This window comes from Daphnia carinata, chromosome 9 (assembly GCF_022539665.2).
Source record: "Daphnia carinata strain CSIRO-1 chromosome 9, CSIRO_AGI_Dcar_HiC_V3, whole genome shotgun sequence".
In the NCBI taxonomy this organism is placed as follows: Eukaryota; Metazoa; Arthropoda; class Branchiopoda; order Diplostraca; family Daphniidae; genus Daphnia; species Daphnia carinata.
The window spans coordinates 6,340,893-6,366,061 of NC_081339.1; the positions used below are offsets into that span (position 1 = coordinate 6,340,893).

The window sequence follows — 25,169 nt, forward strand, 5'->3', positions numbered from 1 at the left end:
ATCATGGATTTTTCTGTTTTGAATATGTACCGAAGATTTTATTCATTTCTTCTGCTTGGCTGCATGTTACCATCTGGAATAAACAAAATTTAATCAGTTACTGGTTTTTCTTTAATAATTATTGACGACATAATTATTATTGTTGATTAACATTAGAAAGAACGCAAAATTTACATACATGCTTCTAGAAAAATGTTATCAGCGGAAACCTCTGTGGTCTAAGCTCTAGGGAATATGCTTCAACACAGTACAATTTGAAAAAACGCGTCCTTTGCTGCATTGTTGATTACAGATTCAATCCCCATTTCCACAGCAAATGGTTAACCACTAAACCCAAAATTAAAAACTGATTATTCCAATGAGTATAAATAGGCTGACAAAATTTTTACGGTAAACAAAATCTTGGGACCTCATCGTAGCCAGTCACCCTATTCGGTAAGTTTAAATTTTGATATTATTCCTGTTTTGTCCGACTAATTCCCTTCTTAACGAATCAGAATAACGACGAGTTTGCAAACGGCACTACGATGCAGAAAATGGTAGATATTTATTGAAATTTACAAAGCCTCCTTCCTAAAATAAAAAAAAAAACAACAAGAATAAATGTTTTTTGTTTGTTTTCAATTAAACAGAAAGTTCTGGTACTAGCCTGTATCGTGTTGGTTGCGTTGTTTGAAGTAGCGTCAGCCTGTGATTGTAATTACCACTCGGGTGGCTGCGCTATGGTGAGACCAGCCCCACCTGGCAGGGCGTGCAAATGCGTTTACCGAGGCTTTTGGACATGCCGTGGTCGTACCGTCGGATGCGGCGACCAAAATCACCATCTTTGCCGAAATCCCGATACCTCAAAGGCTGCGTGCCATTTCGGCAATGGAAACTGTGGTGGTTATTAAGCGGAAACTTCTACACGGAGCGGCATTCACCACCTGAATCGACAATTTAAAAAATTTGTTAGAATGAAGGTTTATTTTTATTTCATAATACACGTTTGCAATATTCTGTAATCATTTAAACTAATATCAATCCTTCAACGGGCAAAATTAATGACATGAAATCAGTTTAGCAATTATCTCGTTGTTTTCTCCTTTTTCTTAACACAAAACGCGTTTTAAACTAATTAAAGACAGAAACCAAGCTATTTAAATGTGATATTTGGCAAAAGATTGGGCTTTATCAGTCCTACTGTAGAGCGACCTATGGAACTATCATTAAATTATCGGCTTGTCACAATGAACGAGCACTTCTATACAAGCTTATCTACCCTATATATATATATACAAACAAGCTCTTAAAAAACATAAAACATAAAATCAGGGATTTGAAACGACTGTCATACTTCCAGCAACTCAACAACGGGCAAGATGTCGCGCTTCGACGATGAGAAATTCAAGCAGCTCCAACTAAAAGTCAAATTTAATGTGATTCCAAAAACGAGATTGAAAACGTTCAGCAAACTGTTCACTGGCTACCGTTGGGGCTGGCGAAGAGCGAGCCGGGCAACTTCGTCATGACTACCATATACGCGGAAAATGCCGAGAAAATTTACCGCATGAAGCCGAGGAGCGACGACGTTTGGTTACTCACATTCCCCAAATGCGGTAAGCTACATTACACACACAAATACGCCCCAATGCTTCCTCAAACTATTTGTCCAGGTACAACGTGGACTTCTGAGTTGCTTTGGTTAGTGAAAAATGACTGCGACACGGATAGAGCCGCCAAAATTCCGCTACACGCCCGAGCTCCTTTTCTCGAGTACAAAACGATTTAATTCCCGCAATGATATTCAATAATTTTGGTTTTTCATTTGGGAAGGATGGGTTACTTGAGCGCAGCGGACGGACCAATGAAAAAAATCATGATGACAGTTGACAAAGTGGATAAGCTTCCATCACCTAGAGTTATCCGACCGCATTTGCCGATGTACCTCCTCCCACCAGACCTGCTCGAAACAAGCAAGGTTTTTTCTCAAATAGATTTTACATGGAAATCGATCATTTCAATAAAAACATTAACTGATTGCAGGTGGTTTACGTCGCACGCAACCCAAAAGATGTCATTGTTTCTTACTATTTCCATCACAAATTATTCAAATTGCATGGATATACCGGAGATTTAGAAGAATTTGCTGAATATTTTATTAACGATGAAGGTAATTCAACGCAAGAGTTCTTTAATTGTTTACATAGCGTTAAATAAAATTTTACTGCCATCTACAGTTTTATATTCGCCCTTTTTCCCGCACGTTCTCGACGCCTGGTCTAAACGCCATCATCCCAACATGCACTTTATGTTCTACGAGGATATGAAAAGGGTAATCTTAACAGCCAAATCCCCAACTAACACATTAATTCAAACTTATCGTCGTGTATCGCAGGATTTGAGGGGAGAGATCGACAAGGTGGCGAAATTCCTTGGCAAATCGTTGACTGACGACCAATTGGACAAACTGAGGGAACATTTACGTTTTGATAATTTTCAGAAAAACGAGTCAGTCAATAACGAATCAGCCAAGAAATTTGGAGTCATGAATGAAGACGGAAGATTCATTCGCAACGGTAGGTCGTAAATTAAAATTTAAAGAAAAAAACCAAACTCTAATTTACGATTGAATTCGTTAGGCAAAACGGGCGACTGGAAAAATCATTTTAATCCCGAGTTGAACAAACGAATCGATGAATGGGTTGCACGAAATTTGGAAGGCACCGACCTCAAATTCGTAACGGAACTGGAACACCAAGATTAGATTGTCAACAAGGTTAAACGTATGCAATCAGAAGGTTTTACGTTGGCTCTGTTAAAAGTGTTATGCAATTTCAATCGCCCCACGGTCAAGATTTTTCCCTAACGGGGTTCGGCAACTCAACGTCATAAACGTATGAGGGAGTGTAGAAAGATAGAAAAGCCATTCCCCTTTTGGAAAGTTGTAAGCAGTAAAACTTGGAAATTTTGCAGTTGCCAACCGTTCGATTATTTCCCACATTTACACGACAAGAATACATGTTTTTTTTCCTTATCCCCCTACGAGGTTGTAAACTGTTTGAATGACAATGCAGATAATTGATGACACAGTCGTTCACTCCCATCGTATAGGCGACCTACTGAGCAAAACCTTATCAAAATGATACGACAGGGGTCCCATTTTAAAAACAGATTTAGTGCTTATCCACGCGAGAGTAGGACGAGTGCAAAGTGAACACAATTCAATCAGTGAGGCACAATCTGTTCGAAAGTCAACACGCAATCCAAAAAATGCCTAGCTTCGACGATGAGCAACTCAAGCAACCCCAGCTGAAAGTTAAGTTTAACGTTATTCCAAAAACAAGGTTGAAAAAATTCAATCAATTGTTCGCCGGTTACAAGACGGGACTTGCTCAGAGTGATCCTGGCAAATTCGTCATGACTACGTTGTACGCAAAGCATGCAGAAATACTCTACCGAATGGAACCAAGAGCTGACGACATCTGGCTACTGACTTTCCCAAAATGCGGTGGGTAAAAACTAGAATTTACACAAATCCATATATATCCATTACATCCCACAAAACTGGCAGGTACAACATGGACATCTGAGCTTTTGTGGCTGTTGATGAACGATTGTGACACAGAGAAAGCAAAAACAACTCAATTAACGACTCGTACGCCATTTATAGAGTAACAAGCCGTAGAATAGTTCCAAACGACTGAATGTTCGGTGAAAACTACATTTCTTTATCTTTACAACATTCAGGGTACCATTCCTAAATCCGGTAACCGAACTATCACCAGAGGCGATGCAGATGCTAAAGTCTTACGAAAAAATGCCATCTCCACGTATTTTCAAAAGTCACTTGCCATTTTACTTACTCCACCCCAAACTACTAGATACCTCAAAAGTACACATTTATGCAATGAGCAAATAAGTAAAGGACTCACGTGTTCGCTTGTTCAGGTGGTTTACGTAGCACGGAATGCCAAAGACGCCATTGTTTCATTCTATCACCATCACAAATTGCTGAAACTGCACGATTTTCAGGGAAACCTAGAAGAATTCGCTGATTACTTTATGGAAGACGAAGGTACGTAAAAGTTAAAAAATATGTCTAGGTGGCCAAAGAAAAAAACAATCCACGTTTACTGCGAAAGATAAAATGTTACCCTACTTCCATGTAACCCTGTCTCCCGCCACATGTCTCTGATCCACCTCAGCTTAATTCTGGCTCCCGACTGTATGGCGATTGGCGATCACGTCTTGAATTCATATATTATGACTATTTGCACTGTGTTGCCAAATGTAGTGTTGTACGCGCCTTTTTTCCCTCACGTACTGGACGCTTGGTCAAAACGTAATCATCCCAATATGCATTTCATGTTCTTCGAAGACATGAAGAAGGTAATGAAAATGAACATAATTAAAATTGTTTATGTAACAGATTTGAATTTTTGTCCCAGGACTTGAAAGGACAAATATCGAAAGTTGCGATGTTTCTTAATCAGTCGCCAACTGACGAGCAATTGGACAAGATAACTGAGCACTTGCGATTCGATAATTTCCAACAGAACGAAGCAGTCAACAATGAAGCCGGAAAGAAAGTGGGATGGTTGAATCCTGATGGCAGGTTTATACGTAAAGGTATCACAGCCGTTTTATGTTTGCCTAAATTTTACCATATCCCACTAAAAGAAATTTATGAAATAACAAATTTAACCACTAGGTAAAACGGGAGACTGGAAAAACCATTTCAGTGCGGAATTGAACAGCCGAATCGACCAGTGGATTGAGAAGAATTTGGCCGGAAGTGATTTAAAGTTCGTGACAGAACTAGAGCAACAAGATTAAGTCACTAAATTAGAAAATTATAAAATAGTTTTTTCAAGTCAGTTTGGAATAACTTGAAAGGTCAAGTTGGAACCATCTTAATAAAGGTTTGGATAATCACACTGATCATTTCTGTGGTATTTGAATAAAAATAGACTAATTCAAAAATATTTTCCCTAAAACCAATTCTCGTTATACGATCGTATCTCGGATTTCATCTATGAAACTCTGAAAATTCCTTTATTACATAACTGAAGAACAACAGCAACTTGGCAATGAGCAAGGCTCATTATAGAACCTGTGAAAGGGCTGTACCATACAAGCCAAAACGAGCAAATGGATACCTCATAGGTGATTGACAATAGCAACTGGTAAAACATGGACATGTAGCTGCTGCAGCCCATGTAAATTTCATTAATCAGGATGTTGATGATGAATCTTAAGACAGCACTGTGGTGTGGTAGACTAACAGAATAAAAGACAAGCATAATTTTGATTGCCTAGTAGAGAAAAATACAAGACTCTCCTCTACAAACTTATATAGTTTACACTCTGAACGTACTTCAAACCTGTCATTCTTAATACCTTGGATTATCATAATACATCAGTTGGGTGGCTTGCCTGTGATGCAAATATCAATCATACCCCTTCATACCGTTTTAAGCCTTAATTGCTTAGGGGAAAAAATTCAAATGATAAAGCAATGGTTTCAACTTAAAAGCCCAAAATAACAGAAGACTGTTTACCAATTGTGAATAAAAGAACCACTATGATAGTCTGGCTCTTGCAGCACAGATATAAACACAATCAATTTTTTAGCAGTAAGAGCAAGAGACTAAAATTTTCGAATCAATTCAACACAGCATGTAGCAAGTTGCTACATGCTGTTGCTATTAGCAATATGTTATGTACATAGCATATATGTTGTATAGCAACATACTGTTGCTATTGCATACTGTTGCATGTATGTATATAGTAATATGTAATATGTATGTAGCATATATATTGCTACTAGCAACATACTGTTGCTAATAATTATACAATACATAATTGTAATGTTTAATTATATATAATATAACAATTATAATTAATATAAATATAATATTCAATTAAATAATATAATATTTAATAAATATAATATTTAATTATGTTTATACATTTATTATATACTTTATTAAATAATAAAAGAACACAATCCAGACTGATTCAGGACAGTAGTCTCAGATTACTGGCAAAACGGAACGCAAAGTTAATAAATTTATTTGTTTTCCTGTTTGTTCTGTTAGTGTTAGTAAACCTACACCATCCAAAGAGTCGAGATACAATACCGATCTAAGCAGGATTACATTACCTGAAAACAATGACCCCTACTTAGTGCCAAAAGCTAACACAAACATCGGATGCACCGTGTGCTAAATGTGTAGTGAATTCGCGTGCTCAGTGCAAGGTGAATGGCTCGTGAAACGATACACTGTTTAAAGGGAAAATAACGGACCGGGTAAAGGTATTGGAAACATTTTTCACGCAAATCTCACCATGGAATAAAGTAAAAAAAATGCCAATTAGGCAATACCCAACCGTACCATCTTTTGACACTTCATCCTTCGAATGGGCGGCGATCCTCTATGTAAGGCGACGATCCTCGATGTCCAGTAGTCCTCTTCGGTAGTGATGTAGGCCCCCCTAAATGCATTTTTAAAAATAAAGAATTTAAACATGTTTGAAACTTAGAATTTTAAAGTTTATACTTCGCAACTCGGGGGCGACGGTCGTGGCGGCGTTCCCCGTTGTCCAGCCCGCCTCTTCAGCTTTGATGTGCGCCCTCCTAAATACATTAAAAAATAAATAATTAAAAGTTGTTGGATAATTGAAATTTTAAGATTGATACTTCGCAACTCTTGGCGTGAGTTTTGGCGGCGATCCTCGTTGTCCAGTAGTCCTCTTCAGTGTTGGTGTACGCCCAACTATATAGATAAAAAAAAAATAAATAATTAAACATGTTTGATAATTGAAATTTAAAATTTATACTTCGTAACTCTGGGGCGACGATCGTAGCGACGTTCCCCGTTGTCCAGTCGGCCTCTTCAGTGGTGATGTAAACCCTCCTATAAATACAAAAAAACACACAATTAAACACTTAAATATTTAAGGTTAATACCTGATAACGCTTGGCGATGATTCTGGTTGCTCCCGCGACGATCCCCAACGTCCTGTGGTCCTCTTCGGTGGTGTTGCAGGCCTTCCTATACACAGAACAAAACATAAAAACATGGTTTAAGCTTAACATCTTCAAATAATACTTGAAAAGCCGTGGGCAACGGTCTGTCGGCGATACTCGTTGTCCAGTAGTCTTCTTCGGCGGTGATCTACGCCGTCCTAAAAACATTTTAAAAACAATAAAGATTTGTTTGATTATTAAACTTGTTAAATTGATACTTGCAAATCTGGGCGACGGTCATGTGGCCATCCTCGTTTTCAGTCGTCCTCTTCGGTGGGGATGTGAGCGCACCTATAAAAAAACACAATTAGACACTTAAATTTTTATGGCTAATACCTGATAATCCTTGGCGATGATTCTAGCTGCTCCATCGGCGATCCCCGACGTCCAATGGTCCTCCTCAGTGGTGATGTACGCCCTCCTCAATACATTAAAAATAAATAATTAAAAGGTGTTGGATAATTGAAATTTTAAGATTGATACTTCACAACTCTGGGCGTGGCGGCGATCCTCATTGTCTAGTAGTCCTCTTCAGTGTTGATGTATGCCCTCCTAGATACATTAAAAAATAAATAATTAAACATATTTGATAATTGAAATTTCAAATCTATACTTCGCAACTCTGGGGCGACGGTCGTAGCGTCGTTCCACGTTGTCCAACCAGCCTCTTCGGTGGTGATGAGCCCTCCTATAAATACAAAAAACACACACAATTAACCACTTAAATTTTAAAGGTTAATACCTGATAATCTATGGCGACGAGTTTGTTTGCTCCTGCGGTGATCCCCGACGTCTAATGGTCCTCTTCGGTGGTTACGAAGGTCCTCCTTGACACACAAAAAAAAACATATAAACTTGGTTAAAACTTAACATGTTCAAATTAATACTTGAACGCCGTATGCAACTGTCTGGCGGCGATCTTCGTTGTCCAGTAGTCCTCTTCGGCAATGATGTAAGCCCTCCTAAATCCATTTTAAAAAATTAAAAATTAAAAGATGTTTGAAATTTTAAATTCTAAAATTGATACTTGGCAACTCTGGGCGTGATTTCTGGCGGCGATCCTCGTTGTCCAGCCATCCTCTTCTGCCCCCAGGGATTACCCTCCTGAATGCAGAGAAACGAGAACGAACAAAAAGAAAAATGGCGCTTGAAAAACTAAGTGACGACAGCTTTCAACTTAAGTCTAACATGCATCACGTACAAAAATAACATCACATTAGATTACAACAATCCTGAAAAAAAAATATTTATTCGTTAGATAGTATTTGGGGTGTCATTAGGATTGATGGGCATTTGGAAATTGTGTAAAAAGGTGGAAACATAGGATTCATTGGATAGAAACGGTTTGTGAGCGAGAACTACGTGTAAATAATACATAAAATAGTGGAAGCAAAATGGCGGCGTTAGTGTTGTGCACAATCTACGTTTCTCTAATCTACCTATGCTAATCTAAAGGACCCAGCAAAATACGGCATGGCATAATAGCAACTATACAAAACTAAGTGCTGATACAGTGCATTTCTAATGAGTGATCAACAAGGTGAACGGAAGACTACATCCAAGTGCGAAAGTTATGTGAATCACTACATCCAGTATCGATAGCGACAAGTCTACACTTGTGCATGGCGTGCAGGTGAACAAGCTACTGAGCTTGGAAATGCAAAACGTGGTTCCCATTCCTTTTTTTTTGCGTGTGAATTGCCCGAGGTTATTCACCTTTTCTAGGTCATTACAAAAGATTAGGTCAATCGAGGGGAATGGTCATATCCTCGAGCTCTAGTCGAAACAAAAATTTATCTTTCTTCTGTTGACCTTCAGAATTATGTTCCTCTTCCTTAAACTTTTCTTCCTGAAAAGCCAAGACTTGGAAGGGGGTTACGTGTATTTAAGGCGGTATCCAACAATAAGTTCAAAATTGTAGTACGCCTCGCTTCTCAGGTATGTTGGTTAACGTTCTTAGTTATAGTATTAATTACTTATCTATTCTCAGATTGTATGAAACAAATTATTACATGTAAAGGACACACATTTTTCTGTACTTCTCAAGTCATTGCAAACAGTTGATTTCCAATCACCAAAACAAATCAAGAACAACACACAACTGTACACTACACAACAATGGTTAACTAACATAGAAGACTTGTATGTTGTAAGGTGAGTCAAATGAGTTCAGTATTAATTCCAAGTTATAGTGACGGGTAGTATAGATAATGCAATGCTTATTTATTCCAGGTTTGTTACGTAAGGTGCTGTTGCCAACTAAACTTTCTCTCCATTGTACAAGCCTCCCATTGGATGCACCCTGTCCAACGTACGAAATTTTTATTGTTTTACGACAGTATCCATGTGTAGACTACCTTGAATGAAGAGAAAGTTATTCCCGTGAATGTTTTCGTATAACCATATGTGGGATTTTTGTAAGCAGTGGGTTAGTCGGTTAAGAGCAGTCACAGCACGAACATGTCTGACGCAAATTGGAAATACGAATTTCACGAGATACCCAAAACAAAAGAAGAAGCTTTTAAGCAACTCTTTACCGGCTATAATGAAGGTCTCGTGAAGAGTGAACCTGGCGGATTCGTCATGCCGCCGACGTACGGCCGCAACGCCGAAAAGATTTACCGGATGCAACCGAGGAGTGACGACGTCTGGCTCGTTACTTTCCCTAAATGTGGTATTTAAATGACACAATTTAAGTTTTAGAAATTGATGATTTAACTGCAAAAATTAGGAACTAATTGGACCTGCGAATTGTTGTGGTTGCTGCAAAACAATTGCGATTTCGAATCGGCCGGAAAAACGGGGCTCATCATCCGGACGCCATTCTTAGAGTATGGAAGTTGATCGTTACATAATTTTTTCTCACGTGCTCTTTTTTTTGACGACTGGTTTTCTCCAGAATGCCTTACTTGAGCTCACAAATGCATGCCATGAAACACATGTTTATGAATGTCGATAAAGTGGAACAACTTCCTTCTCCGAGAATCATCCGGCCCCATTTGCCCTTTTATTTGCTGCCACCACGGTTGCTAGATACAGCCAAGGTGGAAAACCTGAGAATTCATTGACGGATTTCTGGAGCAATGATTTTTAATTGATTATAGGTAGTTTACGTTGCTCGCAATCCAAAGGATGTCATCGTTTCTTATTACTTCCATCACAAATTGATCAAATTGCACGGATATACTGGATCTATGGAAGAGTTTGCTCAATTTTTTATGGATGATGAAGGTACGCTTGAATAATATTACGTGATTCTAATTTTCTGGCGTTCAAAATGAGGTTCATTTTATGTAAATTAAATAATTAGTTGCATACGCCCCTTTTTTCCCACACATTCTGGACGCTTGGTCCAAACGTCATCATCCCAACATGCATTTTATGTTCTACGAAGACATGAAAAGGGTATTTTACCTGACACAGTGATAAATGGTTTGAAATAATGGATCACAATAACAGGATCTGCGCGGAGAAATCTTGAAAGTGGCCGCTTTTCTTGGCAAGTCACTCACTGACGAGGAACTGGAAAAATTGGCTGAACACTTGCGTTTTGACAATTTCCAGAAAAATGAATCAGTCAATAACGAATCTGGTAAAAAGACTGGAGCTATGAATCAAGATGGCCATTTTATCCGCAAAGGTAATTAAGCTTCTCCTGCTGGATGTTACAATACTACACATTTACCTGTGTACTGGAATTGTTGTCCTTTTGATGCAGGCAAAACAGGAGACTGGAAAAACCATTTCAGCCCAGAGTTGAACGAACAAATCGACAAGTGGATCGAAAAGAACTTGGCCGGAACTGATTTGACCTTCGTCACTGAACTAGAGCATCAAGATTAAATTTTAAGCTTTCATGATCATTGCCACTATTGTCATGTGACACAATGAGCAAGTTCTTCTAGAAATTAAACTTTGAATTAAAAAAAAATAAAGCAAGTGAAAAATTCATTATCATCAATACTATGCAGATTATTTCAATACGTTGTTAAACCTGTCAAGAAAACAGATGATACTGCCATAGAATTTAACTAAACCGGTTCGAAGGGGGAACCCAGCTTTGAACTGGGGACCCTACGATCTGCAGTCGTATGCTCTACACTGAGCTATACCCCCTATATATTATTTCGCTGAAGGCAAAAACACATTGAACCAGGTATTAAAATGAGTTGGTAAATCAAATAAAATACCTTTATGTAAACAGCTAAGCTAATGGCCCTCCGACAATGGATTAAATGGAATTGCTTTTGTTTTCTTCTCCTTTAATTTGATGTAGAAATAGTTTATGATAACACCAGCCAAAATGTACAACTGAGGCTTACTGTTACCACACAGGATCTAGTGAAACATCCATCAATCTGATATTTATGCAGTGTTGGGGGAAGCTGCTTTTCTGAGACAATCACTGTAATTGATTTTAAATAACAGATAGAATTATTAAACAATATTTATCACAGGCGAGGGGGCATCCGGGATTGAACCGGAGACATTACGATAAGCAGTCGTATGCTCTACCACTGAGCTATACCCCCTCTCAAATCATTGGTAAACTGATAAACGAAAATTCACCCTATAGCCAGTTAAAACATGTAATTAAGCAGCACCAGCTATATCTAAAAGTTAGACCTACTGTTAGCTAGACAGATAGGAAGGTCCTCGTGTTGATTCCCATTGAAGGTGCATTCGTAAGACATAAGGTGTCAACGTATCAAAAGAGATGAAACTTACATAAATCCATATACAGAAGGGGGCACCCAGGTTTGAACTGGGGACCCTACGATCTGCAGTCGTATGCTCTACCACTGAGCTATACCCCCTATAAATCATTTTAAAACTGATAAACGAAAATTCACCCTATAGCCAGTTAAAACATGTAATTAAGCAGCACCAGCTATATCTAAAAGTTAGACCTACTGTTAGCTAGACAGATAGGAAGGTCCTCGTGTTGATTCCCATTGAAGGTGCATTCGTAAGACATAAGGTGTCAACGTATCAAAAGAGATGAAACTTACATAAATCCATATAAGGAAGGGGGCACCCAGGTTCGAACTAGGGACCTCTCGATCTGCAGTCGTATGCTCTACCACTGAGCTATACCCCCATATCTGCAGCACTTTACATTAAAATGTTTCTCTGTTGCATTTTTGATCTTGTGTTAGTTGAAATCCTTTGCATCTGCATGAATTTGAAAATCTAAACTTTAGTGCATTAGAAACAGCTTAAACGTACCATACACAGCAAAAGAGTTGGAAATAAGAACAAGGATAACTTGACATAACGAACGGATTGCTACAGAAGGAAAATAAGTTATACAGACGTCAAGGGCATATACTTCGACCATAAATTTCATGGAATTTGTTTCATTTCGATTTCACTTGAATTCAATGACAACCAATTCTATCCGTAAACAGCCAAAATCAAATGGCGTACAACTTGATAGACCAAAAACAATATCGTTTTTTGAGCTCTGACCTTCATGACTTCTTATTCAAATTCAGTATTTTAACGCCACTTGTTAAGGGTACTGTACAGAAATAACCGAAGGTTATTTACGTGTGATACCGAACACAATTTCAAGGAATACAAAATTTCGTTGTAAACATATTCAACCTCATTGGTGAAAATGGCGAACTTTAATAGAAACATTCAAACGCGACGCAACTAAACACTTGACGCTGTTGCATACTTTGATGGTGGAAATTAATTACATCTTATTTAGTCTAAGGTTACGTGCGATATTATTAGCGTATGCCCGCCTACATATTTTGCAATTTATATGGGTAAACGTAAACTGCATAAAAAGACAGGATCTTACCAGTCCGGCTTCATTCCAGAGTCCAGCTCTGCCAGGGAAGCCCATCGTCCATCCACACTCGTCTGCACGTTAACATGAAGAAGGTAAAATTTAAATCAATTCTTTCACTATCTTTAGTGAATGAACATGATTACCTTTAGGAATTGTCTTCACTCGTGATGATTGTTAATTTGATGGTCATCAGTGTTGTGCGAACCACGGAAGCTATGCCGAATGGCAGAGAACCCTACCAGCAAAAGAGGAGTGTGTCTGCTAATATCGTACGTTAAACACATTTTAAAAAATTTCAATTAAGCAGAAATTAACACACAACACTATGTAGTTGTCGATTAGTGATCAACTATTGAACATCCCTGAAGAAATAGAACTTGAAAGTACTACGACCGAATTGATTCCAGTGACAGAAGAAACGGTCATGGATACAACAACAATAAGCGATAGTGTCATTATAGAAAGCCAACTTGTTCAACTGAACGACACTAACGTTTCCGTTGAAACGGATGTTGTAATCCCATCCTCTGACAGCACCGTCTTTTCCAACACCACCGTCGATGTATCATGTCTTTCTAAAGTGTCACTACCCATTCGCAATGTTCCATCCATCACGTACAGCACCAATTGTGATTTTTGTCAACACGACATGTACACAGTCAATTGCGTTCCAGATTCGTTCACCTGCGGTTTGTTGTGTGCAGGTGACAGTAGATGCAGCCATTTCACTTTCATCGCTAAAGCCAATGGAGTTGGCGATTGCCATTTGAAAAACGCGCCCAATTCCGGCGGTGCTTGGGCGTTGTCCATCCAATCGTCATCGTCGTACGTTTGTGGCTACGTCGGCAAACGCGCCTTCATTAACATCCTGCACGGTCTTTGCCTTTCAACAGAAATTAATGCAACGTTTCCGTAGTAAACTAAGACCTATCTCTTGTTCATTCCAAAGAAATAAAATGGTACCTTTGAGTGTGAGATGACGTGAATCTCCCATTGTATAGTTTTAGTACTGCAACGTAGAACCCTGTGTTTAGGCGGATGCAGGGCATGGACAATTCGGCCATTGATTACGTTGTTTATGCGAGTACAGAAAATTGAATCAGGTTAAGCGTATGGCACTCGACCGACTTACCATCTCGTGGGAACAGCTTTTTCCGTCCTTTTCAACCTATCGGCATATCGTGTAAAATTGAATATAAACTGCGACGAAAGTTGGTCCAGTTGCATTACGAAAGTTACGGAACGAGACTTTAAACATTTGGGCAATGAAACTGAGAATTTGACATTTAACAGCCATTACCTGTAACAACTGGTACGGGAAAAAGAAGCGAATTAAGACATAACCAATCTAATCTTTTAAATTATGCACAATCAACCCATTCGAAATTGAATTGTCAAAAAAGGAAATTCCTCGTGTTGTCCATCGCTTTCTCCAATCACCTCAAACGGATGCTGGTTAAACCGAAATTGAATGTGAAACACATTCCAAAAAATGAAAACGGGGCCGGCTCCTTCAGCGTCTTTTTTAGTCGTCCAATTTAGAGCCCATTTTGTTCTGCCCTTAATTTTTCACTAAAAAAATCAGATGGCAAACGTAAAAACAAAATTTGTCGATGCAAAAACAACAGCTGCATTTCATTCTCTGAGACGTTCTTTATTACCAAAGATGAATGCAGAAATGTAGGAGGCCAGTTTCTCTTTCCCATTCTGCTGCCATACCGTCAAGTAGAACTTCCGCATTTTATGTCGATGGGCGGATCTTTGGGCTCGTGCTGTCATCCGCAGACGTTTTTCGTATAGCACGGGATAACGAGAAGCCATAAGAACAGACTTGCTGCACTCGAACTATATAAACGGAGCAAGGTAGGATGGATATGCACAGTCTTGTCATCGACAACGTGAGCATCAGTTGAGCAAGTCATCAGAAGAGTCCATCAATCAGAATATCCAGAAATGAAATTGGCCAGTTTCTTTTATGTCCTTTGCCTGGCCAATTTCATTGGGCCCTCGTCTTGTTTCTGGGGCAAATTGAAATCGAAACTTAAAAGCAGTGCAATTCTTAGTTCGAGTAGCAAATTTGATTTGCTGCATCGAGTGGGTAGACCCGATGATGCGTTGGCCTTCGACGACACACCAATGGCGGATGTAGCTGGATCACTGGAACTGGACGGACAGATTGATGGGACCCAAGAAGAGGAGCGATTGTTCAACAGGTATCCATTACACGTTTTCATGAAGAAGAAGCCCTTCATCGAGTTATCTGCGACGACGACGACATCCACGGTCACTGCAATGGTCACGTTGTCCACAGTTGGACTCTGTGCCCAGTTGGTGAATGTCACGGGCCCGTGCCGCATGCGCAAAGGTTTGTGGGTCCGGGAACCCATCGTTCTATCCTTCGACGATGATATGGACTCGATCGACGGCGCTCTAAATCCCACCAAACCTGTTGGGTAATAAAACATTTTGATTACATTAGACATTTCCATTTTTGATTCAATTGTTTGAAAACAGCATCGAGGTAACTGCAAAACCGGAAAATATTCGAGACGTCGTTCAGGAGCGTGAAACTGCGTCTTTAAGGATCTCTGCCCGATCGGATCCGCTGATTCAATCGTCGAAAGAAGATTTGAAACAGGAAAGCTATGAAGATGACGTCGAAGAAGGTCGTTTTGGATATTTTGGATTAAAGAACAAATTCAAGAAAATCAAGTTCATTACGGTAGTCACGACAACTGTCGTCACTACGACGAGCACGTCGACTTCTTACGTCACGATCAGCACCAAGACTTTTTTTGTTCAAATATGCACGCCATCGCCTTTCCCTTTCAGTGTGTGCAGCGTTGGAAAGAAGAAGCGTGAAATCGAATTTAATGCCCAGCAATTCAATTCTAAAGGCAATCAAACGGTTGTCTAATTTCACGTCGAAATTCCTATTATTTATATAGCTATTTTATGTTTTAAATCGTTTTTTAAATATTTTTTTATGGTTGCCACTATTGTAATTAACTTACGAATTAAATTAAATCACATTTAAGTATTGACTTGAAATTATTGCTGGTCACGTGTATTATGGCGTTATTGTCAAGTAATAAATCAAAATAATTTGAATTTCAAAATAAAAATGCGTGATAAAATTTAATTGGATTACAATTCATTACTTGGATGTTTATAATGCGGTTGAAATAAACTACAATTGAAAGTTAAACCAAAAACTTACATGCAGCGGGGCACGTTATAGACGTAGTCGCAATAGCCATTTTCGTTGTACACCAAACCAACAGGACACGGCTATAAATACCAAAAGCACATTATGAGAACTCAATTGGAAAACACACAACAGAATTTAAAAATAGTGTCCTAATTCACAATCTAAAATAGAAGCTTCAAGGACTTTGACTAGATTTGCCACACGTGTGTACTCTCGCACATTCTGGCATCCAACTGAAGAAAATGATATTCACCAGGTGTAGCCTTTACCTTTGATAACCCTTCCCATAAGGTGAGAAACGGAAAGCTACAAAAGGAAAACTTAAATAATTTGCATAGGATTCGTAAACTCATTAGCAACGAATTTCCGAGAAGTTCAAAGGGAAGGCCGTGGTTAGGTATACGGAGAGGACTGGTGATGTAATTGATAATGATTTAAATCTTTAAGAAAATTGCCGGCTAAATAGCCCCTACATTTTAATGACACCTGCAGGGTAATAACTGATTCTTAATTAAAAAGAAATGTTAAGAAAACGTACCATGACGTATGTGTATCCGTTGGAGCAGGCGATGTAACTCGTGCAGTCGGCGGGATTAATGTAGTTCCCGTTGGTCTTGGATTGGCAATTAAACGGCGTCGGTTCAGGCTTCACAGTTGATTTTGTCGTAGGCGGTACAGTCGTAGACGGTACAGTCGTAGTCGGTACAGTCGTAGTCGGTACAGTCGTAGTCGGTACAGTCGTAGTCGGTACAGTCGTAGACGGTACAGTCGTAGTCGGTACAGTCGTAGTCGGTACAGTCGTAGACGGTACAGTCGTAGACGTTACAGTCGTACTCGGTGTAGTTAAATCCTCTTCGCAACTCGCTTCTTCTTCAGACTGTTTTTCACCTGACAAAGGATCTTCCTTGCTGGACGAAGAATCCTCTTTAGATGACGTCTAATTCAATCAATTCAGCCATTAATCATTCAACAGTTTAAATCAAAAATTAATCGACGTGAATACCTGGGCACTTGACGCGAGTGCTACGAGCACGAAGAAAAAGCAGAGAGTCGACAGACGGAAAGAGACGGCCATGATGCTAATTGCGTTCTAGATGTGTCTTACTTTTGCTCACGATCAACGCTTCCTTTATATACGCGTCGTTAAGGTCCGCTATACGTGTCTTTTGACTAATCAGCACGCTTTTAGATGTGCCAATATCTCATAGGGGAAAAAAAATTTCATATGTAAAACAAAAAACAATCTCTTTCTTACCGCTATAATTCTGAATTGTAAAGCAGCATTGGAACGCCGTGTCCAAATCCTTGAAAAGAGGTCAAGAGCTTATTACGTTATGGCACCACTAAACATAAAACGTTTGTTGGCGGAGCGTTTGAAAAAGATAACCTTCGTGTGACACGAATTCTTTTTATGACGATAAAAGATAATCATTTTAACGAATGAATGGGTGTAGATTTCAAAAGCCCCTTCGGAAATGAACGAGAGGAGTTTCGTGATTGGCTTCATTTTCACCTCATCAATTGTGCAATTATGTTTTCGACATGTCCGGCATTTCACCAACGTGTTTCTTCTCACACCGCTCTAATTATAACAACCGCCATCCGTTTAATGATGCGCTTCCTGTGCTTAAAAATCATAAAACTTTCGAGTGTCATCAACCAAGAATTTGTAATGATCGAACAAAGTTCGATATTTACACAGGTAATGGACGTAATATGCCAGCAAGTCAATCGAAAAAATACGACTGGAGAAAACTGCTGGACACATTGCCCGTGTAAATTGGAGCGTAATTGTAAATCAGGTAAGTTGCCTCTTCCTGTTTAGAGGCGAAACGATGTTGGCTCTTGCGGGCTGTAAACATTTTTAGACGTTAAATAATTTTAAGAACAGATGAAATTTTAACGTACCTTGATTGACAAAGAACTCGGCGAAATACTGGCCGGCTTTAATGGCACTCGGCCAATGAGGTACCGATGTTAAATTGGCACCCCATTCGTAGACGTTCTTCTCCGGATGGAATTGCAACCCCCAAATTGGATAGTTTATAGCTTCAATGGTTGCTATAAATTCCAGGCCGTCGTCGTCCGTCGATGTGGCCAATGGTCTGTAGAAATTGTCCAGCGACGAAGCTGTTAGATTCTCTCTCGTCATGCACCAGTGATGGAAATTCGACGTCGATTTCTCTTTGCTCAACGTCTTGAGTACGTCGTTCGGTGCCCTTTGGTACAATCGACTGACGGCAGCATCTGAAAATAATAAATTTTTAATTAAATTCCCTTTGGTTCAAATCAGTTTGCTTACCTGATAGAAATCTAAGTGAAGAAGCTCGATTGTAAGAATTGCAGGTAGTTAGGAAATTGTTTTTGCCAGCCGACAGGTAAAGGAGCAATTCGAAACCCAAACAGGTGCCCCAAACGGGAAAGAAATCTCCGTTGTCGTTTGCTTCGATGGCTAAATCGTACAAAATCGAGCCAGCTTTGCCGTAACCGGATGAAATTAGACTTGCACCGCCTCCGGGAATGAGTAACCTGCATTCCCCATAATGAATCAATGTGTTCATTTAATTAGAATCACTTGAAAAAAAAAAAGACATACCCATTGATGGATTCAAACACGGTTTTGTAGTACGAATCTGGTTGATTGACTCTATACACCCAATATCAAGGTTTCATTCAAATACTTTTAATTGATTTAATTAAATAGATGCTACTTAATAGGGACGACTCGAGCGCCCTGGCCTTCCAGCCATTTGACGTAGGATGCGGCGATGTAACTCGCACTCTCAGGTGAAACGGAAGCTAATGACTTTGAAGGCTCTTGTGATAGAATTCCTTTTGAAAAACATGGTTGTTAATTATGTAATTCATAATAAACCAATTTTGAATGACTTACCGATAATCGGGCGGTTATTGTTGACATTGTAGCGGATGCTGTTCGGATGGAAGAGAAACGTCCGTTGTTGGCCGGCTAAAACACCTGCAATTAACAAACAAAAAGCGATTGCCACCGGTGGCAAAGGCGGGCCAGTTCCAGACATCTCAACAATTTCGAGAATCGATTCACACTGATCGTTTTCTCGCTGCCAACCAGACAGTTGCCACATTTCTCATTTTTGGCTTTTCAAAACATGTGGATAGAATAACGTTATGTACACACAAAAATAAGAGTGGGGGGGAAGAGAGAAGAAAACCGATAAGAGACTCGAGTTTCATGTGGTTTGTTGATTCTGCTGATGCGATTAGCTTCCAGAATTTTCCCCATAAATCATTTCTCAGATATCGGGTTATGCTGCCCGGCTACATTGTTCGTTCACGGGCCGCTTGTAAATCAAAACCATGTGTTTGCATTCACTCAATTTTCTTTTAATTTTCAACTAGAAATGCCTCCACGAAAACAGGAGCAAAGTGCGATCGTCAAATTATGTTTAAGTAAGGGTCTGAAAAACGCCCCCGCAAAAAAACCAAAACCAAAAAGTTTTGTTTGATTACCTATCCTACCAGTAGTTACGCAATCTGCTGGAAAAAAAAACACACCTGAAGGTAGAGGAAGGGCCACGAAAACGAGATTGCGACCATGCTCAATTCTTGATCCATTTTTTTTTTGGGAACGAAATGAATTCCAGACAAGTAAAAAAGAAAAACGAAGGTGAAATGTATGACGTCAGAGGTTAACTTTCTGGCATTAATCATTGGCCCTGTCTGCAGGTGCAAGTACACCTGAGTCATGAATAGGGATGGAAATCAGGTAAATGCTTATCATCATTACCGGTTTTCCTGTCACGTTTTGCTCTTACTTCCAAATGAAAGTGACATCCTCATAAACGAGTATGCGTTAATTGAAGCAATAATAATAAAAGCATTATTATTATTATTTTTTTAATCTTGATTGCAATACATCGTAAAATGAACTTGTTCAATCGTTTATCAAAATAGTGTGGACACAGTAAGTGAATCGGGTGCTGAAAGGTATTCCATCCCGGAAACAAAGGCCTGACCCATCAACCTCTTCATTCCAGTTTACCTACGGCCGAACCCAACGACCCGAATTGAAACTAGAGGTGAGCAAACAAAAAAAAACATCACAATTCAAACGACGTAGTTAAACTCGCAGTTTTGCATTCGCATTCGGGTTTACCCATCCGTCAGGATAACAAAAGATTTGACTCCGAAGAATTCCATTATGACTCATTGTTTCAACTTTAAATGTCCCGTACAAAGGGCAATGATGATCCATATGACTCCAAAAATTGTATGGAAAACAAGAATCGTTTTGCCTTTTAATCTCGAGGCTAACGGTGAACTTTGGCAAGAGCTGCAAGCCAATAGCCGCACATAGGTAAAAACTTGTTTACGAAGAACGTTGAAATCAAGAGAATGTAAAAAAAAAAAACCAGTCAAACAACTCGCTAAAAAAACAAAAAAACAAGTGCGTTCTTTCCTGTTTTTAGATTTTTCACGCAACAATTTCAAACGAGTTTCCTTTTTTTACATTCGGGAACATAAAGAAGATTTACGTTTGGTCAGCCATCGTCAGTATCACGTCGCTCCTGCCCCAATAAAGAGGTTGGCGACATGCTTTTCCATCGACCGCTGCATTGTTGGCTTTCGTTCACGACGCTCGTTTTCACCTGGTGCTGCACTTGGAGCGAATATCCAGCGAGTGCGGAAGCCGTCGGCGCACGCAAATTACTTCGAAATTGGAGAAGGAAAGCGGAAGAGTACGAGAGACTTTTTAATTTCCTACCTCAACATGACGAGCTGTTTTTAACGCCGGTACGATCGCGATAGAATGTTCTCATGTTCTTAATTATTCACGATTGTTTTTCTTTGGCAGCCGCAAGTGATCAGGAAACGGGGCTACCCTGTCGAGATCCATCACGTGACCACAGACGATGGGTATGATTCACTATAGAATTTCACGTAATTACAAGTTACCTGATTTTGGTTTTTCAGGTATATTTTGGAACTTCACCGGATTCCAGCTAAGCCGTTGAATGACGGATCTCCTAGAAAGGCCGTTTTCCTGAATCACGGAGTGATTGAATCGTCCGGCACTTGGCTCGTCAATCCGTCCAGTCGCTCCCTTCGTATAAACTATTTAATAAAAAACCAAATAAATTTTTTTTACTTAGTTACATATTTTAATTGCGATTCATTTTGTTGGTAGCGTTTCTATTAGCGGATCAGTCGTACGACGTGTGGCTGAGCAATTTCAGGGGCAACAGGTACTCGAGGCAACACATCAAACTCAATCCAAAACAACCGAAATTCTGGAAATTTAGGTAAACTTTCTATCGCTGAATTAAAACTTGAGTCGTGACTCTTTTTATTTTTCTAATCAGTTGGGATGAAATGGGCAATTTTGACGTCCCAGCTATAATCAATCACATACTGACGTTGACGGGTTTGCCGACCATCTCTTACATCGGACACTCTTTAGGTTGTGGAGTATTTTTCATCGCCATGGCTAAACATCCAGAACTGAACGCTAAAATCGATCAAATGGTTGGATTGTTTTAATTCAATTTTCAAATCATCAATTTCAATTTCGTTTTTACATCTATTTGTTAGGTTGCTCTAGCACCGCTGTCGTCCTTTGCTCATTTCGCAACGCCTATTTATCGCCTTTTAGCTCCCTTGAGTGAACCCATTGAAGTAAACAATATTTGCATAATTATCTTGTTTCAATTAATTAATTTAAAAAAAAAAAAAACAGAAATTTCTGAAGAAGATTGGAACTTGGGGATGGCTCGATAGCGATGGATTGGGTGATGTTTTATTGAAAGCAACCTGCTCGCCGACTTACAAACAAGCCAGTTTTTGCAGATATGTATTGGCACTCTTTACGGGACACAATGAAGGAAATATCGATCCGGTACATCAGTAGCTAATTTATCTTTTAATGCGAAAAGGTGTAACGTGCAATTTGGCTCCTAGTCTATAGTCCCGTTGGCAATGACCAACATCTTCCGTGGAACATCGGTGCAAGTCATAGCGCAATTTGGCCAAAATTATTTAGCAGGTAACACCAAGTGTTATTTAAAGTACGACAGTATCATTTAATTTAGTTATGTTTGCACAGGAGAAACATTTCAGGCCTACGATTATGGGAAAAAGGGCAATTTGAAACGATACGGTTCGTTCAAACCGTATGAGTATCGCCTCGGGAAAATTACAGCTCCGGTAAGAAATCAAATGCTATTCACTCTTTACTTAACCTCACTAAAAACTAATTATTTCGCCAATAAAGGTGTACGTTTTTTCGGGTGGAAATGACCTACTTGTAACGCCACAGGTACGTTGATCCATCCTCGTTGATTTGGAATTCAGTTAACGATTTTATGCCACTCATTAGGATGTTGATTGGCTTCTGAAGCAATTAACGAATTTGAAAGGCTCTCTTCGCATCCCCGAGTACAGCCATATGGATTTCTTATGGGTATGTACTAATTCATTGCACCAACTTGGGTTTCGCCTGCGATAACTGAATATTATCATAGGGAACTGACGTTAAAGAGAAAATCTACAATCGAGTCATAGCTCTTTTACCGCCACCGTGATCCCCTCAACTGTTTTCATGAAATGCAATAATTTATTGAATAAGACGAAATATACCTTAATGTGTGTGTGGCCTCCGCAATTCCGTTTGTGTTGTTAAAATTGGGTTTGGTAAAGGTTGACACGTTTGCTGGCTGCCAGGAATGGACCATAATCTAAAGAGAAGCATTTCAAAAAAGGAAATATTTAGTGATGGTGACCTGATTTCATTCACATAACAAAAACATTTTTTCACTAAGATAACGGTGTTCCAAAGCCTAGCGCAAATGCTCTTGAACCCTCACTGATTTTGAGCAAGACTTGTCAAGTGAGTTTTGCTTCTCGGTGTTACGTAAAAGGAAGCATCTGGTCGCTTCAACTAGTCACAGAATAGCCAGTTGTTTTTTGGCTTTTCGTTGGCACTCATCTCCATATGATGTTGCATCGACACGTTTGCTTGTGCGTGTTAACATCGCTTATTTCGAGTGGATGTAGCAGTTCCCCGCCATCAGCCAGTGAACGACTGGAGAAAGATGTCAGTGTTAACAAGCTCTCGCACGACCAACACCATCAACGTTGGCAACAAAATGTGAAAGTGAAAGAACCAAGATTGTTTGATCGACTGCCTTACAATGTCGAAACCTCGTACACACCGGTAAAATAGTTCTTAATTCCAAGTGTCAAGTTCAAGTTCACAAAAATTTGCTAATTGAATAGCCGCAGGTGATCAGGCATCGGGGCTACCCTGTTGAAATTCATCACGTAACCACCGACGATGGGTTGTTAAACAAAACGTTAACTAGGGAACTGTTGGATTTAATTTAATTCAATTACAGGTACATATTGGAGCTCCATCGAATTCCAGCCAAACCGTCGCTGGACGGCACTCCTAGAAAGGCCGTTTTATTTCAACACGGAGTCCTCCAAGCGTCCGGCTCTTGGCTAACCAATTTTCCTAACCGAACACTCCGTAACAACAACCGAATTAAAAAAAAAACTCGTTTGGAACACGTGTGCTATTAATGATATGCATTTTCTGCTGCAGCGCTATTATTGGCAGATAAGTCTTATGACGTGTGGCTAGGCAATTTCAGGGGCAACCGTTATTCAAGGAGACACGTCACACTCAGTCCCAAACAAACAGATTTTTGGAGATTCAGGTAACACATCGCACACTGATTATTAAACGAGATAAAATGACCCGTTATGACCGCATCAGCTGGGATGAAATTGGCAATTTCGATATCCCAGCCATGATTAATTATATCCTGTCTGTGACGGGCCTTCCAACTATATCTTACATCGGCCACTCGTTGGGATGTGGGGTGTTCTTCATCGCTATGGTCAAACATCCGGAACTCAACGCTAAAATCGACGCTATGGTAGACTTGATCAAAGTTAACTATATAAAATGAAATTTCAATTCATTTCTGGCCAGATTGCCCTCGCACCGCTTTCGTCTTTCGCTCATTCCAGTACGTTAGTGTTTCGAATTTTGGCCACGTTCGGCAAAGCAATTGAAGTAACTAAACATAATTCAAATTCCCTTCCTAAATATTTTCTCAATTACTCCAATCCTTCTTTGAAAAATAGACTATTCTCAGGGCGACTGGAACTTGGGGATGGCTAGACAGCGCAGGAAAGGGCCATTACTTAGAACAACTGTTGTGCGCTCAAACTTATCGTCAAGCGAAACGTTGCAGAAAGATCTTAAACATATTGTCAGGATGGAACCCAGACAACATGCTTCCGGTACGTTATTATTGAAATAAAACATAAAAAAAAGGACGAAGATAAATTCATCTGTTCGCAATGACATCAGGAAGTCGTACCAATGGCGTTAGCCAATAGCCAGCAAGGGACATCCGTACCTGTGCTAGCTCAATTTGCACAAAATTTCAAAGCAGGTGGCAGCAATAACATGTCCCATTCGATTGATATTTCATTAATTGTAATTGTTCGCAGGGGAAACGTTTCAGACCTATGATTATGGAGCTAAAGGTAACAGGATACGATACGGAACGAAAAAGCCGTTGGAATACGACCTTAAAAAAGTTACGGCGCCGGTATGATCGATTAACTCTTTAGACGAATGCAACGTGACATTGGTTTGCAAATCAATAGGTGTACGTCTATTCAGGGGGAAACGATCGTGTTGTGACGCCAAGGGTAAGATACATACCGCATATTTTACGCAACCAAAAATACGTTCTTCAAACGATGCCATCGATTAACGATTGTTTACCTGTCGATCAGGATGCGAACTGGCTTCTACCTCGACTAGGAAATTTAAAACGATCTGTTCGCATTGAAAGTTACAACCACGCGGATTACCTCTGGGTAGGAATTGAAGCGAACCTCGTAAATTCAAATATAGCTGATGTTTAAATTGAACATAGGGAACGGACGTCAACGAAGTGCTCCATAACAGCCTCATGGCTGATTTACCGCCACCGTGATCCTCAACTGCTTCTTCAAATAGAATAATTTATTCCAGAAAAAAAAAAAACTAAATATACCTTGATGTTTGTGTCTCATTAAGTTTGAACGTTCAAATGATTTTGTTATTAAAATTTAAATTGATACATGAACAGATTTTC

The 25,169-nt window shown here is 39.5% G+C and overlaps 7 protein-coding genes, 3 long non-coding RNA genes and 3 other non-coding genes across 13 annotated transcripts; 6 read left to right on the forward strand and 7 right to left on the reverse strand.

Moving 5' to 3' along the window:
• The first annotated feature begins 401 nt into the window (after positions 1-401).
• On the forward strand, positions 402-1,004 carry LOC130698117 (uncharacterized). Its single transcript, XR_009003177.1, has 3 exons — positions 402-435; positions 498-539; positions 633-1,004. It is a non-coding gene; the product is annotated as an uncharacterized LOC130698117 (long non-coding RNA).
• A 320-nt stretch (positions 1,005-1,324) lies between these two features.
• Positions 1,325-4,917, forward strand: LOC130698116 (sulfotransferase 1A3-like). The gene is given in 12 exon segments (XM_057520925.2): positions 1,325-1,464; positions 1,467-1,598; positions 1,656-1,755; positions 1,816-1,960; positions 2,026-2,132; positions 3,201-3,490; positions 3,554-3,653; positions 3,730-3,874; positions 3,931-4,057; positions 4,277-4,371; positions 4,431-4,611; positions 4,694-4,917. Coding segments are annotated over 12 exon segments (1,650 nt in total). The 5' UTR covers positions 1,325-1,361; the 3' UTR covers positions 4,819-4,917.
• A 1,237-nt stretch (positions 4,918-6,154) lies between these two features.
• LOC130698138 (uncharacterized) lies at positions 6,155-7,021 on the reverse strand. Its single transcript, XR_009003203.2, has 4 exons — positions 6,826-7,021; positions 6,686-6,761; positions 6,546-6,622; positions 6,155-6,480 (listed from the first exon to the last, which is right to left on the reverse strand). It is a non-coding gene; the product is annotated as an uncharacterized LOC130698138 (long non-coding RNA).
• A 622-nt stretch (positions 7,022-7,643) lies between these two features.
• Positions 7,644-8,169, reverse strand: LOC130698141 (uncharacterized). Its single transcript, XR_009003206.2, has 3 exons — positions 8,043-8,169; positions 7,903-7,977; positions 7,644-7,842 (listed from the first exon to the last, which is right to left on the reverse strand). It is a non-coding gene; the product is annotated as an uncharacterized LOC130698141 (long non-coding RNA).
• Positions 8,170-9,440: 1,271 nt separating this feature from the next.
• Positions 9,441-10,966, forward strand: LOC130698076 (sulfotransferase 1E1-like). The gene is made up of 7 exons (XM_057520876.1): positions 9,441-9,689; positions 9,747-9,846; positions 9,915-10,059; positions 10,120-10,246; positions 10,326-10,420; positions 10,475-10,655; positions 10,734-10,966. The coding sequence occupies exons 1-7, from the start codon at positions 9,476-9,478 to the stop codon at positions 10,856-10,858; spliced, it is 987 nt and encodes a 328-aa protein (XP_057376859.1). The 5' UTR covers positions 9,441-9,475; the 3' UTR covers positions 10,859-10,966.
• A 509-nt stretch (positions 10,967-11,475) lies between these two features.
• On the reverse strand, positions 11,476-11,547 carry Trnas-gcu (transfer RNA serine (anticodon GCU)). Its single transcript has one exon. It is a non-coding gene; the product is annotated as a tRNA-Ser (tRNA).
• Positions 11,548-11,760: 213 nt separating this feature from the next.
• Trnac-gca (transfer RNA cysteine (anticodon GCA)) lies at positions 11,761-11,832 on the reverse strand. The gene has a single exon. It is a non-coding gene; the product is annotated as a tRNA-Cys (tRNA).
• Positions 11,833-12,044: 212 nt separating this feature from the next.
• On the reverse strand, positions 12,045-12,116 carry Trnac-gca (transfer RNA cysteine (anticodon GCA)). The gene has a single exon. It is a non-coding gene; the product is annotated as a tRNA-Cys (tRNA).
• Positions 12,117-14,718: 2,602 nt separating this feature from the next.
• LOC130698085 (uncharacterized) lies at positions 14,719-15,877 on the forward strand. Its single transcript, XM_057520885.1, has 2 exons — positions 14,719-15,274; positions 15,336-15,877. Exons 1-2 carry the CDS (start codon positions 14,775-14,777, stop codon positions 15,736-15,738), a joined length of 903 nt encoding a protein of 300 aa, XP_057376868.1. The 5' UTR covers positions 14,719-14,774; the 3' UTR covers positions 15,739-15,877.
• Positions 15,862-17,340, reverse strand: LOC130698099 (chondroitin proteoglycan 1-like). The gene is made up of 3 exons (XM_057520906.2): positions 17,036-17,340; positions 16,571-16,969; positions 15,862-16,112 (listed from the first exon to the last, which is right to left on the reverse strand). The coding sequence occupies exons 1-3, from the start codon at positions 17,105-17,107 to the stop codon at positions 16,038-16,040; spliced, it is 546 nt and encodes a 181-aa protein (XP_057376889.1). The 5' UTR covers positions 17,108-17,340; the 3' UTR covers positions 15,862-16,037.
• Positions 17,341-17,682: 342 nt separating this feature from the next.
• LOC130698065 (gamma-glutamyl hydrolase-like) lies at positions 17,683-19,151 on the reverse strand. The gene is made up of 6 exons (XM_057520863.1): positions 18,926-19,151; positions 18,744-18,864; positions 18,629-18,679; positions 18,335-18,561; positions 17,941-18,279; positions 17,683-17,884 (listed from the first exon to the last, which is right to left on the reverse strand). Exons 1-6 carry the CDS (start codon positions 19,134-19,136, stop codon positions 17,760-17,762), a joined length of 1,074 nt encoding a protein of 357 aa, XP_057376846.1. The 5' UTR covers positions 19,137-19,151; the 3' UTR covers positions 17,683-17,759.
• A 1,368-nt stretch (positions 19,152-20,519) lies between these two features.
• Positions 20,520-22,592, forward strand: LOC130698053 (lipase member N-like). The gene is made up of 12 exons (XM_057520846.1): positions 20,520-20,805; positions 20,867-20,928; positions 20,986-21,119; positions 21,200-21,314; positions 21,375-21,537; positions 21,604-21,687; positions 21,749-21,907; positions 21,970-22,054; positions 22,115-22,215; positions 22,283-22,327; positions 22,388-22,471; positions 22,533-22,592. Exons 1-12 carry the CDS (start codon positions 20,605-20,607, stop codon positions 22,590-22,592), a joined length of 1,293 nt encoding a protein of 430 aa, XP_057376829.1. The 5' UTR covers positions 20,520-20,604.
• A 413-nt stretch (positions 22,593-23,005) lies between these two features.
• LOC130698177 (gastric triacylglycerol lipase-like) lies at positions 23,006-25,028 on the forward strand. The gene is made up of 12 exons (XM_057520955.1): positions 23,006-23,224; positions 23,287-23,348; positions 23,406-23,539; positions 23,615-23,729; positions 23,789-23,951; positions 24,008-24,091; positions 24,163-24,321; positions 24,392-24,476; positions 24,535-24,635; positions 24,694-24,738; positions 24,826-24,909; positions 24,969-25,028. The coding sequence occupies exons 1-12, from the start codon at positions 23,006-23,008 to the stop codon at positions 25,026-25,028; spliced, it is 1,311 nt and encodes a 436-aa protein (XP_057376938.1).
• The last annotated feature ends 141 nt before the right edge of the window (positions 25,029-25,169 follow it).

Bases quoted from the DNA above. Each gene is read 5' to 3' on its own strand.
- LOC130698099 (XM_057520906.2), bottom strand. From the start codon at position 17,107: ATGGCCGTCTCTTTCCGTCTGTCGACTCTCTGCTTTTTCTTCGTGCTC. The intron at 16,970-17,035 runs GTATTCACGTCG...TGATTGAATTAG, and splicing joins CACTCGCGTCAAGTGCCCAG to ACGTCATCTAAAGAGGATTC. The intron at 16,113-16,570 runs GTACGTTTTCTT...TGGTATTTATAG, and splicing joins ACGGATACACATACGTCATG to CCGTGTCCTGTTGGTTTGGT.
- LOC130698065 (XM_057520863.1), bottom strand. From the start codon at position 19,136: ATGTGGCAACTGTCTGGTTGGCAGCGAGAAAACGATCAGTGTGAATCG. The intron at 18,680-18,743 runs GTAGCATCTATT...TTGGGTGTATAG, and splicing joins GCTCGAGTCGTCCCTATTAA to AGTCAATCAACCAGATTCGT. The intron at 18,280-18,334 runs GTAAGCAAACTG...TATTATTTTCAG, and splicing joins TTCACTTAGATTTCTATCAG to ATGCTGCCGTCAGTCGATTG.
- LOC130698053 (XM_057520846.1), top strand. From the start codon at position 20,605: ATGCTTTTCCATCGACCGCTGCATTGTTGGCTTTCGTTCACGACGCTC. The intron at 22,055-22,114 runs GTAACACCAAGT...ATGTTTGCACAG, and splicing joins TGGCCAAAATTATTTAGCAG to GAGAAACATTTCAGGCCTAC. The intron at 22,472-22,532 runs GTATGTACTAAT...ATATTATCATAG, and splicing joins GCCATATGGATTTCTTATGG to GGAACTGACGTTAAAGAGAA.
- LOC130698177 (XM_057520955.1), top strand. From the start codon at position 23,006: ATGTTGCATCGACACGTTTGCTTGTGCGTGTTAACATCGCTTATTTCG. The intron at 24,092-24,162 runs GTAACTAAACAT...TTTGAAAAATAG, and splicing joins CGTTCGGCAAAGCAATTGAA to ACTATTCTCAGGGCGACTGG. The intron at 24,477-24,534 runs GTGGCAGCAATA...AATTGTTCGCAG, and splicing joins TGCACAAAATTTCAAAGCAG to GGGAAACGTTTCAGACCTAT.
- LOC130698085 (XM_057520885.1), top strand. From the start codon at position 14,775: ATGAAATTGGCCAGTTTCTTTTATGTCCTTTGCCTGGCCAATTTCATT. The intron at 15,275-15,335 runs GTAATAAAACAT...GTTTGAAAACAG, and splicing joins AATCCCACCAAACCTGTTGG to CATCGAGGTAACTGCAAAAC.
- LOC130698076 (XM_057520876.1), top strand. From the start codon at position 9,476: ATGTCTGACGCAAATTGGAAATACGAATTTCACGAGATACCCAAAACA. The intron at 10,247-10,325 runs GTACGCTTGAAT...TTAAATAATTAG, and splicing joins ATTTTTTATGGATGATGAAG to TTGCATACGCCCCTTTTTTC. The intron at 10,656-10,733 runs GTAATTAAGCTT...CTTTTGATGCAG, and splicing joins TGGCCATTTTATCCGCAAAG to GCAAAACAGGAGACTGGAAA.